The sequence below is a fragment of the Cherax quadricarinatus genome, chromosome 83 (assembly GCF_038502225.1).
Source record: "Cherax quadricarinatus isolate ZL_2023a chromosome 83, ASM3850222v1, whole genome shotgun sequence".
Taxonomy (NCBI): Eukaryota; Metazoa; Arthropoda; class Malacostraca; order Decapoda; family Parastacidae; genus Cherax; species Cherax quadricarinatus.
In genome coordinates this window covers 17,448,503-17,461,204 of record NC_091374.1, presented here as the reverse complement: position 1 = coordinate 17,461,204, position 12,702 = coordinate 17,448,503, and the positions used below count along the sequence as shown (strand labels likewise).

Here is a 12,702-nt window from a genome sequence, read left to right as displayed (position 1 = left end):
ATGAACGTTATTAGAAGACAGAGGAACTTCAGTGCCCCTTAAATCTGGCTATCCATTTTTCCTGAATCCCTTCATAAATATTACCTTGGTCACACTCCAACAGCATGCTACACTTTATAAAATATCACTTATCTCCCTTTCCTCCGATATAACATTCACACAAGCCTGCTGGATGTACAAAACCTTTACCCCCTACCACCAACCCTTCTCAATCATATACAACAATAAAACTGAGTTATTGTGTTTCTTTATATTTTGCCACTTTGATCATTTCCTGGTTTGGACTTGACCACCCTGTGAAGGATAGTGGGCAGGGTGGAAATGATGATTATAATCAGGTACGTCTTGTTACTTCTACTTACACTTAGGTCACACTACACATGCCTGTACAACTATATATACACACACACCCTCTGGGTTTTCTTCTATTTTCTTATTAGTTCTTGTTCTTGTTTATTTACTCTTATCTCCATGGGGAAGTGGAACAGAATTCTTCCTCCGTAAGCCATGCGTGTTGTAAGAGGCAACTAAAATGCCGGGAGCAAGGGGCTAGTAACCCATTCTCCTGTATATATTACTAAATGTAAAAGGAGAAACTTTCGTTTTTTGTTTTGGGCCTCCCTGCCTCGGTGGGATACAGCAGGTGTGTTGAAAGAAAGAATAATAATAATAATAATAATAATAATAATAATAATAATAATAATAACCTTGACTATGATGATGGTAGTGAAGGCAGTGGTGATGACTGCTACTACTACATTGAAATCCTACTTTTAGTGAATAATATAGCAATTTTTTAATCCTCTTAAGCCAAACCTAGAACTACAGGATTTCATTAAATATTCTAATTTTACTTGAAGTTCTTGCAAACATTAAGGAGAATATACATATTTCCACATGCAGAATATGTTCATTAGTAAGCATTTAGTGGCCTTGTATAACTTTACCTTAGTAGAAGTGGCAGCTTTGATGAGGTCCTCTGGATTCTCCACTTCAATCGTGGTGTTTGGTAGAAATGATACACCCACTTTAATCTTATTGGCCAGTTCACGTGTCTTTTGAATGGTGCGTCGCAGTTTCTCTAGACGATCTCCAACATCAATTCCAAGAGTCTGAATTACTTCCTTTTGTGCACGAAGTTGTGTAGCTAGCTGAGTCATCTCAGGGACTACTTGCTCCACTCGTTCCACTGAACAATGCACAAGAACCAACAGTGCATGTTATTAAACCGTAAATGTATAATTTATGAATTACAAAATATTATATAAAGTATCTTGGATGTTATAGTATTTTCATTTAAATACAGTGGACCCTCAATTTAGCCCTTTCACTGTCCAGATCTCTGAAATGAAACTTGCTGTGTCAAAAAAAAAAAAAAAAAAAAAAAAAATCTTCTAAAATGGTAAAGAATCTTTTTCCAAAGGTACAGACACCAAAAGTACAAAATTTAACCCATTCACTGTCATGACCTTTGCTCACAAACTTGCTCTCAGTGTCGAAGAATTTAAAAAAAAATTTTTTTTTTTTTCTTATGAAATAAAGAGAATTTTTTCCCAGTGGTAAAGAAACCAAAATCACAAAATTTGATGGAAAACTTGTGGAATTACACTCTCATAAAGTTAAAAGTCTCAGCAATACTGATGCATTGGTGATTTCACCCACTTTGAGCCCTATTTTTGGCCTATGCCATTGTTCCAGTCGACTAAATTCATAGCTATTTTACTAGAACTCCTTTTGTTCTATTGACTGAGTACAAGAAACCACCCATTTACCAATTTCAACTACCGAATAAAGTGATCAGAAATTGGTAATTTGGCCAATTTCATATGAAATTCAAAGAAGGCCAATTTCAAAAGAGGGTCTAGAATTAACAATGCAAACAATCCTAGCACTAGATTAACATTTTCTCTGTTCGTCAGTCACATCTCCAAGCCTCTCTTTTATTATGCTTGCTTTCCATTTTGAATTTTTATTCACCCATTAAATAGAAGATTTAGTGTTATGCAGACTACTATATTACTGTAAAAATTGTATAAATAATATCAGCACATCTGTGAAAGCATATTATACCCACCAGTTAATGTGCACTGGACACATGACATAATTTGTTTACTCTTGAACAATGGCAAAAATCGAACATTTCTGATACTTTGAGCTCAATTTCAAGATGCTTTTAGTCTTAAACCATTGAAAATCATGTCTATTTCTGTAGTATATCTTCCATTCTAATAAATGAGACCAAGAAAACGAGAATACAACCATAAATGCCATACGAAAATACACTACAAATTCGCTGTTTTAAACCAAAAACACGGTAAAGTTTTTTTTCTCATTATGCACTGCATGCTGCAGGATTTTTTTATACTGTGCACAGTGACCACTAAGATCCATTCTCTCATATGTAGGCCTACCAGGTTTCTCCCACATGACTGGAAGCTGCTAGAATTTTTGGTGTACTATTACAGGACTGACATTGGCTTGCAAGCCGTAATGTTAAGGGATAGACAGTGAAAGGGTTAATATCTATGTCTTAACTTTTTGTTATACTTCTTGGCCTTATTCATGTTGCCTTCTTTGCACCCTCTCAACGACTTATGCTAGTGCTACTGATCTGTAGTGTTTTGCTGTCATTCTGCTGCCTACTTTTGTGAAGTGGCACTATGTCTGCTGTAATTTGGGGCTTCTAGTATCTAAGTTCTCAAGAACACTTTACTAGTGGCATTTTCCTTTCTTTATAAATACACTTTTCCAGGAATCTGACCCTGGAACCAAGTGAATGGCGCTTTCTTGTTCAATGATTGTCAGGGTTGTTTTCATATCAGATCTAGCAGAGACAACTGTACAAATAAAAAGTCCTAATCTTCTACTCTCAGTGTGTTGATTAGTTTATTAAACATGGAATCATATTTTTATTACAGGATTTTGCTCATTTCTTTGCTTTTCCTGTAAGTAAGAAGACAATACTGGAAGAGGGTTTTAAGGTCAGAATTTCAGAAAGTAAAACAAGAAATCTCAAATTCTTGAATGACTTTTATCTGTTTTTGTATTTGTTTAGTCTTTAGGAAATTTTTACTTCATAATCAAAATGAGGGATATGTCTAAGAAAGCTTTATTTTTACTGTGACATTGTCATTTTTAGCACATCAACCCTTTTCATTTTTTCTCTAGTCTTCTAGATTTTATCTATATGTGATCAATTTTCAAACTTTCTCAGGGCAAATTTTGTACAACCACTCTACACCTCTATATTCAATATTTCCAATCACTCGTCTGAATTTAATGCCCTTATACCTGTTTGCCAGGAAATGTTTAACAGTTTCTTTTATATTTTGTGTCATTCAATACCTTAGTGTTGAAGCTAAATTTACAAAACATCCCTTTACATCAATTATTATTTTGCATCTTAACCAATAAATTTATTCATGTTTATTCTTCAGGGAGCCTATAATCAAAGTGCATTACATTTGAGAAGTTTATACTGTATTTGATCAGTTCTCATGGTTTGTGAAAATTAACTTTAAACATATTCTAAATTCTATGTGTCAATAGGTGCATAATGAATGGTAGTGTCTGTCTCCTGATTAACAGATGGGGTAATGACCCTCTATCATTAATTGCACTGTATAATCTGCTATCATAAATTAATAATAATTCTTCTTTCTTTCAACGCACCGGCTGTATCCCACCAAGGTGGGGGTGGCCCAAAAGGAAAAACCAAAGTTTCTCCTTTTACATTTAGTAATACACCTACCATCCGACTTACGACTGAGTTCAGTTCTGAGAAACCGGTCGTAAGTTGAAATGGTCGTAAGTCGACTTTACTACTGAATATCAACAAAACATTTTTGTAATGACTTTATTTTATTGTTTTATTTTGGTATTTCATGTTTTACTTTACTTTTTATGCTGTTAGTACTAATGACTTTATTTTATTGTTTTATTTTGGTATTTCATGTTTTACTTTACTTTTTATGCTGTTAGTACTAATGACTTTATTTTATTGTTTTATTTTGGTATTTCATGTTTTACTTTACTTTTTATGCTGTTAGTACTGTATTTTATACTGTAAGGTTTAGGATAAACACTGTGTACAACACAAATAGTTGTTTATTTCCCAGAAATTTGGCATAAAAAACACGGTTGTAAGTCGAGTGGTCGTAAGTCGAGCAGGTCGTAAGTCGGATGGTAGGTGTATATACAGGAGAAGAGGTTATTAATAATAATAATAAATTTTATGTAGAACAGATATCTATATCACTTTAAAATTTACATTTTTTAATACAGTACAATATGTAATTCATCCACAAGTAAATTCTCAACAAACCTTGTTTATGAGCAAGTTCTATATCCTTTTCACCTTCGGCTACATTCCTCATCAGCAAGCGTGCATCTTCACCAGCTCTGATTAGTAAGTCTTCAACATTGGATATAGTGGAAATGGCTTCATCAGCTTCTTTGCTGGACTGAACAGCGTCGTCTTTAAGTGCTGCAGCCCCTGTAGAAATTGCTTCATTCTCCAGAATTTTCAGTTCACTGCAGTATTCGAGACAAAAAAAATTGTCTTATTTAATTATCTAATTTCAGATGCTATACAGTGTTCAGAATTAGTTACAACTTCATCAATATACATTCTAAATTATCAAATAGTGAGAAAAAGGCAAGTAGTAAAAATTGATAAAATTCTACAGAGTGAAATGCTCTCAGTAAAAGTTGGCTCTACAGTGTCTGTCTATCAAAACTAACAGCAGTATCCCACCAAAGCAGGGTGGCCCAAAAAAGAAAAATGAAAGTTTCTCTTTTTTAAATTTAGTAATTTATACAGAAGGGGTTACTAGCCCCCTGCTCCTGGCATTTTAGTCACCTCTTACGACACGCATGGCTTACAGAGGAAGAATTCTGTTTCACTTCCCCATTTTGGCCTATCAAAATACCCATACACAAATTTTCTCCTCTCCTTTCAGTGATTCACATATTAGGATAATCTTCAAGATTTTATAAAGGAAAAGTCCATGTGCAGAGGAAAAACTAAGACAGCTTAACCCTCAGTAGAGTACAGAGTGCAAGTCATCACGAAGAGCACTTATAATGACCCAGGTAACTATGAATCAAAATACATATTTTTTTTTTTTAACAAGTTGGCCATCTCCCACTAAGGCAGGGTGACCCAAAAAGAAAGAAAATCCCCAAAAAGAAAATACTTTCATCATATTTCAACACTTTTACCTCACTCACACATAATCACTGTTTTTGCAGAGGTGCCCAGAATACAACAGTTTAGAAGCACATACATATAAAGATACACAACATATCCCTCCAAACTGCCAATATCCCGAACCCCTCCTTTAAAGTGCAGACACTGTACTTCCCATTTCCAGGACTCAAGTTTGGCTATATAAAAATAACCGGTTTCCCTGAATCCCTTCACTAAATATTACCCTGCTCACACTCCAACAGCTCGTCAGGTCCCAAATACCATTCGTCTCCATTCACATATTTATTTTTTTTTATTAACACATCAGCCATTTCTTACCAAGGTAGAGTAACCCAAAATAGAAAAAATTCATTATTCACTCTATCACTGTCTTGCCAGAGGCACACTTACACTACAGTCATAAAACAGCAACATTAACACCCCTCTTCCTGCTCTGATAGATATAGAGAGTATCTAAGTACTTTGATATACTATTACAATATTATTTTCAGAGAATATTTATTATCAGTAGCATAAATTTCTACTACACATATAGCAAGTGAAATCTAAAAGAAATATATATCTAGTATCCAGTACTTTGTAAATATTTCAAACATAAACAATGGATTAATCACTCTGTACTTGCCTGTCTTATTAGAGTACACAAACTTATAATAAAGGAATAAAAAGTTACAATATCCTGAATGGAACAATACACAGATAACCTTCATATAAGAGAAAGAAACTTATGACGACATTTCAGTATGACTTGGACCATTAACCCTACTGAGGTCTGTGCCATAGTACTACGGGTTTGAACTCAGGGTCTGTGATGTAGAACTACATGATGAGCTCAGCTCACTCAAATATGCAGCGAGTGGTAAATCTGGGCCTAGAAATGAGAGAATGGGTCTATGCAGTGAGTGTGCACCATATAAAAAATCTTGCCCCATGCACTGCATGATGGGGGAAAAAAAAGCGTGACCATGTATCTGGTTTAAAACAGCGACTTTGCAGTGTATGTTTGGATGGCTTTTATGGTATTATTTGATAGAATGAATGATATACAGTGGTATCTTGACTTAAGAGGCCCGTGACTAAGCTCATAACTCAATTTGCTCATACATCAAATTAATTTTCCTTGTTGAAATTAACTGAAATGCCATTAGTCTGTTCCAGCAGAACTCATGGCTCTTGGGAGGCAGGAAAAAATACTTCAATATATTGCTAATATCAACTCTATGGCTTATTTAGCTATCACAATTCATCTAATATGACTTAATAAATAATATAAATAACTTAGAAACATGATATATACTCTAGAATGGATAAAATATGTCATTATGTGACAGGTGGTGATGGCCACTCCTGACATAAAAATAATTATCACTGACCCTATCTTCCCATTCTTGTCCTTCTGAGGTCTTATTATGTGAGAAAACGGAGTGTTTGTGAGGTTAACTGTACTAGATCACTAGCTTCATAAGGAAAACGCAGAAATAAAAGGGATTTTCTCGTGTTTTTCTATGATTTCATGCTTTAATTCGATGGGCATCATCCTCTTCTTCTCAGCATTGTCCTTTGCACTTTCTTTCTTAGGACCCATGGTTAGAAAAATGAAATTTGGCAAAATAACTGCACAAAAACCACAAAATGCTGGGATGCTGGGTGGATGTTGTGGCATTCACTGCGCCAACTAGTGGCGGCATATCAGAAGCTCTCTTGTAACTTGGATTTTGGCTTGCAACTCAAAGCAAAACATCACCTCTTATGTATAAAAAAGCTTCTTGTGTACTCTCACCAATTACTGCAACTCTCTTTAACATATCCAATGAATCCTCCATCTTCCCACAAATTCTCAAAATAGCAAGGGTCACCCTGATCCACAAAGGTGGTGATCCAACTGACCTGAACAACTACAGGCCAATATCTAACTTACCTCTTCTTTCTAAAATCTTAGAAAAATTAATTCTTAAATAAGCCTATTCCTACCTAGTCTCCCTCAATATACTCAACCCGTCAGCCAGTTTGGATTCAGGCCAAAAAAAAAGCACGAATGATGCTATAATACACATGCTAGAGCTAATATATATGGCACTTGAAAAAAAAGAACCTATCCCCTAGGAATATTCATCGATATACAACAAGCTTTTGATACAGCTGATCATGACTTACCACACCTAAAGTTAACTCATAATGGAATAAGAGGGCACTCTCTCAATTGCCTAAAGTCATGCCTTAGCAGCAGAAACCAGTATGTATACACAAATGGAGCTAACTCTACCACACAACCAGTAACTGTTGGTGTCCCACAAGGTAGTGGCCTTGGCCCACTTCTCTTTCTCACTTACATTAATGATCTACCAAACACATCTAAACTCCTTAAACCCATACTATTCGCAGATGACACTACTTACATTTTCTCTCACCCAGATCCACTCATAATGACTAACACTGTAAATGCTGAACTACAAAAAATATCTACCTGGATGATGACAAACAGGGTTACTCTCAATATAGACAAAACCTACTTCATGCAATTTGGAAAATGGGCCTCAAATGTACAGGTTAACATAATGATAAATGTATCACCCATTTCTAGACTCACTGAGGGTAGATTTCTAGGACTCCACTTTGACAGCAGTCTCAAATTCCAGATGTACATATGGCAAATTTCTAAGAAAGTCTCTAACACAGTAGGCATTCTATCAAAGACATGGTACTATGTACCACAATCATCTCTCCTTGCTCTGTACCACTCCCTCATTTACCCCTGTCTCACCTATGGAGTCTGTGCATGGGGCTCAACTACAGTAAATCACCTCAGACCCTTAATAACCCAACAGAAAACAGTAGTCCAATTGATAACAAATTCCAACTCGAGACAGTATACTCCCCCACTATTCAAGAGTCTTAACTTACTCAATATACAAAACACCCATACTTTTTATTGTGCTCACTACATACATAGGACACCACTGTAATATAAATCCTCCTCTTAACCCTTTCAGGGTCCGTCCCGTAGATCTACGGCTTCACGTTCAGGGTCCAAACCGTAGATCTACACCAAAATTCTAGCGGCATCAAATTTAGCGCAAAAACGCTCATAGGCCTACATGTGAGAGAACGGGTCTGCGTGGAAGGTGTGCGCCATAAACAAAAATTCTAGGCACCCGCATAGCATTGTGGGAACGCCGGCTCAGTTACCTTTGTTCACCATGCCTCGTCGCAAGGCAGCTCTCACTCCAAGGAAAATTGGGACTCTCCTCTTCCTGTCTGATAGTTCTGACTCTGATGGAAGTGGAAATGAAGATGAATTCTTTGGCTTTGATCAGTTAGTGACCAAAAGGAATGACCAGGATATCGATAATAGCACAGAAAACCCTGATGATCCTCAACCTTCTACCTCTGGTGTGGGCACTCCTCAGTCACGGTCAGTTGTACCTCATCGCAAGAGAAAACTATTATTTTCGCATGGCCAGGCCTCTGACTTCAGTAATGATGATGATAGTGACGTTGATTGTGATTTTATTGCTCTTGACGATCATTCGAGTAGTGATAGTGAGGAAACATATTCACCAGTGAAGCGTTGGTATGTATGCCGCTGCATGCACTCAGGTAGTGTACCCTATGCAGTGCCCAGGGGACGGAGTACATCCCATGGCCCTACACCAGGAATAGACAGTGAAAGTGAGGATGATGTGGCTACACTTGGCATGAATAGACCACAGACATCAGTAGGTGGTGGTAGTGGTGATGGTAGTGCCACGGCCATGTGTGACTCACCAGCCCAGGCTGGGACCCATGCTGCTGACTCCTCAGTTCAAGGACAAAGCAGAGCATCAGCCACCAGCCCACCACAACCACAACTACCTGCACAACCAGCCTATGATGTCCAGTATCCACCAGCAAACTGTATCTGGGATTGGCAGCAAAATCCCAATTTTGTTCCCAAGCCCCACCACTTTGATGACTCTAAAAGTGGAATTCTACCTACTTGTCCCCTTGGAACCACAGCCAATGAACTGGAATTTTTTTTAATATTCTTTGACCAGCCCTTGATGGAAACTATTGTCAGGGAAAGTAACAAGTATTTTGAGTACACCATGGCAAATACGATCATATCACCACAGTCAAGACTACACCGGTGGAAAGAGACGACTGTTGCAGAAATGTATTTGCTTTTTGCAACAATAATGCTTATGCCTCATGTCTATAAGCATAATATAAAAGCATACTGGTCCACAGATCGGCTAATTTCTACCCCGGTCTTCAGTGAAATCATCCCAGTGAACAGGTTTATCTTACTGTTACGTATGTTGCACTTCTCTGACAAAACCAGGCCTGACAGAAGTGACAGGTTATACAAGATTAGAAATGTTTTTATGTATCTCAAACAAAAGTTCAACATGTACTTTTATCCATTCAAGAATCTTGTAATTGACAAGTCTTTGATTTTGTTCAAAGGTAGGCTGTCATTCAAGCAGTATATACCGAGCAATAGGAAACGCTTTGGTATAAAACTGTTTGTACTCTGTGACTGTGACAGTGGCCTGGTTTTGGATATTGTTGTATACACTGGGTGTAAAACATTGAAAGATACCAAGATGTTATTGGGTATCTCAGGTGACGTAGTGAGAAGCATGATGGCACCTTATCTTGGTAAGGGGCATACATTATATACCGATAACTGGTACACAAACCCTTTACTCAGTGATTTCTTGCGAGTGAACAAGACAGATGTGTGTGGCACAGTGCGTTCTAATCGTAAATATATGCCCAGGTTCAACGCAAGTGTCGTGGTGATGACGTGCAGGTGTTTACTGCCAATGACATCATGGCATTACGGTGGCATGACAAACGAGATGTCACATTATTGACAACCATTCACCGTAACGAAATGCAAGACAGTGGCAAAGATGATCGGGTGACTAATGAAAATATTCGAAAACCAGTGACAGCGATTGATTATACACAAAACAAGCGCTTGGTTGACAAATGCGACATGCAGATTGGCTTTGTTGATTGTGTTCTTAAGAGTTACAAGTGGTACATGAAACTTTTCTTCCATCTCATGGACATTTCAATGCTCAATGCATATAATATGTACCAAATGAAGACTGGCAACAGACCACCGTATGGTGAATTTTGTTTGTCTGTTGTCAGACAACTCATAATGAAGTACCAGGTAACAACACCTGCTATACAACAAGGTCCTCGAATTCCTCAGAATATACCCAAGCGTTTGAGGAGGGAAGGTGATCATTTCATAATACAGCTTCCTGCAACTAAGAAGAAATTTGCTCAGAAGAGATGCATTGTCTGTGCATAAACAAAACAATGGCAACAAAGACGCAAAGACACTCGGTTTATGTGCAAGGGATGTAAGGTGCCTCTGTGCATGGTGCCTTGTTTCAAGGAGTTCCACAAGCTCCAGCAGTTCTTAAACCATGTCCAGTGATTGTAAATATGTAAATATATGATAGAACATTAGTATTATACAAGATTTGTGCATGTTTATTGTAATAAACAAAAGTGGTAAACAATAATATGATACAGTGGACCCCCGAGTTTCGCGATTAATCCATTCCAGAGAGCCTGCTGAAAGTCGAAATTCACGAAACTCGAAACCATTTTCCCCATAAGAAATAACGGAAATAAAATTAATCCGTTCCAGACACCCAAAAATATTAAAATAATTTTTTTTTTCACATTAAATCAAGATTTACATACTGAAAACAATCAGAAATCAAGTACGTGCATATAAAAAATAATAATAACATTACACTTACCTTTACTGAAGACTTCTGGGTGGATGGAAGATGGGAGGAGGGGATAGGAGGAAGGTGTACACTATTGTTTGGAAGGAGAATCTCCTTCCATTAGGACTTCAGATATCAAGTCCTTTTCTGGGGTTACTTCCCTTCTTCTTTTAATGCCACTGGGAACAACTTGAGAGTCACTGAACCCCTGTCGCACAAAATATCTGTCCAGAGAGGTCTGTTTCTGGCATTTCTTTATGATTTGCCTGAAGTGGGACAAGGTTTTGTCACTGAACATGTTGCAGATATGGCTTGTTTCAGCTTGGTCAGGGTGATACTTTTCAACAAAAACTTTGCAATTCATTCCACTTTAAACACATGTCCTTAATCACCGAAGAAGGCACCTCCTTCACTCTTTTCCTCCTCCTCTGAAGCAAGTTCCTCAGCTGTGGTTTGATGCTGTTCCAGTTGAAGCTCTTGCAGTTCGTCAGTGGTTAGCTCTTCCCTGTGGTCCTCCACCAACTCTTCCACATCCCCATCACTCACCTCCAACCCCATGGACTTGCCCAATGCCACAACACCTTCCACAACAGGCAGAGGGTCGACAGGGTCAGGGTCTGCCTCAAACCCTTCAAAATCCCTCTGGATCGTGTTTTTCGCTTTCTTTACCAAAGGACTTGCACTAGCTTTCCTTGGGCCCATGGTGACTTATTTAGCAGTTACAATCACAAAAACAATGGATTATTACGTATGAACCCGCGGGGTGATGGTCACATGTTGGTAAACAATGGCACACAGAGCGTGAATGGCGTGGGAGACTGGCTTTGTGTGCGCGGTGATGGGAGGACAGGTACCAAACGGTTGCCAAATCACGAGTCCAATCACGAAACTCGAGGCCAAATTTTGCCGAAAAAACTTGCTGAAAGTCGAATTTCACGAAAGTCGAAGCTGCCGAAACTCGAGGGTCCACTGTAATAACCTTAGTGCGGTTATTGTGTTCAATACAGTGAGTTTATATATATACATTATATACAGTATTGGTTTCTCAGGCCCCAAATGTTAGTAGGAAAAGAAAAAAAATTAGAAAAAAGAAAAAACTACAAAAAACCTTAAAGTAATGCGCATTTGTGGAAATCGTTGATGTTGCCGCCACTTGGTCATTTTGGGTAAACTTCTCGGCACTGTATCTTGGTAAGTATTGATCAGAAAATTTTTTTTTTTTTGCCTTATTGCCTTCACAAAAATATACTCTTTAATTCTGTAAGAAAAATATCATTTTTTTTTTTTTTTTTTCAAAATTTCTTGGGAAACTGGAGCACCACTTCAGATTTTGACCTTGGACCCTGAAAGGGTTAAACTCCTACTTGACAGCTGCAACAGAACACATAATCATAATACAAGACACAGATCACTCTTGTCTGCAAATCAGTTCAAGACTATTCTCAGAAATCACTTACCCAAAGCTAAACAGCTTCCAAGCTACTTTCAAATTCACCTCCATTACCACATACCATGCTAAGGATCACAGTGTCACTTACTTTAATCTCTAAAACTTAAAAAATAAATGCTCAAAGTTCATTACAGTAGGGCCCCGCTTTACGGCGTTTCGCTTTACGGCATTCCACTAACACGGTCATTTCAAATTATGACCAAAACTCGCTATACGGCTCCCCCCACCTGACTTTCTAATACTGTCACCGCACCCCACACGGTTTGTTTACATTCTCTGTGAGATCCGTAAACACTAAG

General features: G+C 37.7%; 1 protein-coding gene across 1 annotated transcript in view; it reads right to left on the bottom strand.

The window, feature by feature from the left end:
- LOC128702233 (laminin subunit alpha-like) overlaps positions 1–12,702 on the bottom strand; it is a 206,955-nt gene that overhangs the window by 94,636 nt on the left and 99,617 nt on the right. The window contains exons 18-19 of the mRNA XM_070102903.1: positions 4,325–4,533; positions 948–1,189 (exon numbers count right to left, since the gene is read on the bottom strand). Of these exons, the coding sequence (XP_069959004.1) occupies positions 948–1,189; positions 4,325–4,533 (451 nt within the window). The remainder of the gene's footprint in view (positions 1–947; positions 1,190–4,324; positions 4,534–12,702) is intronic.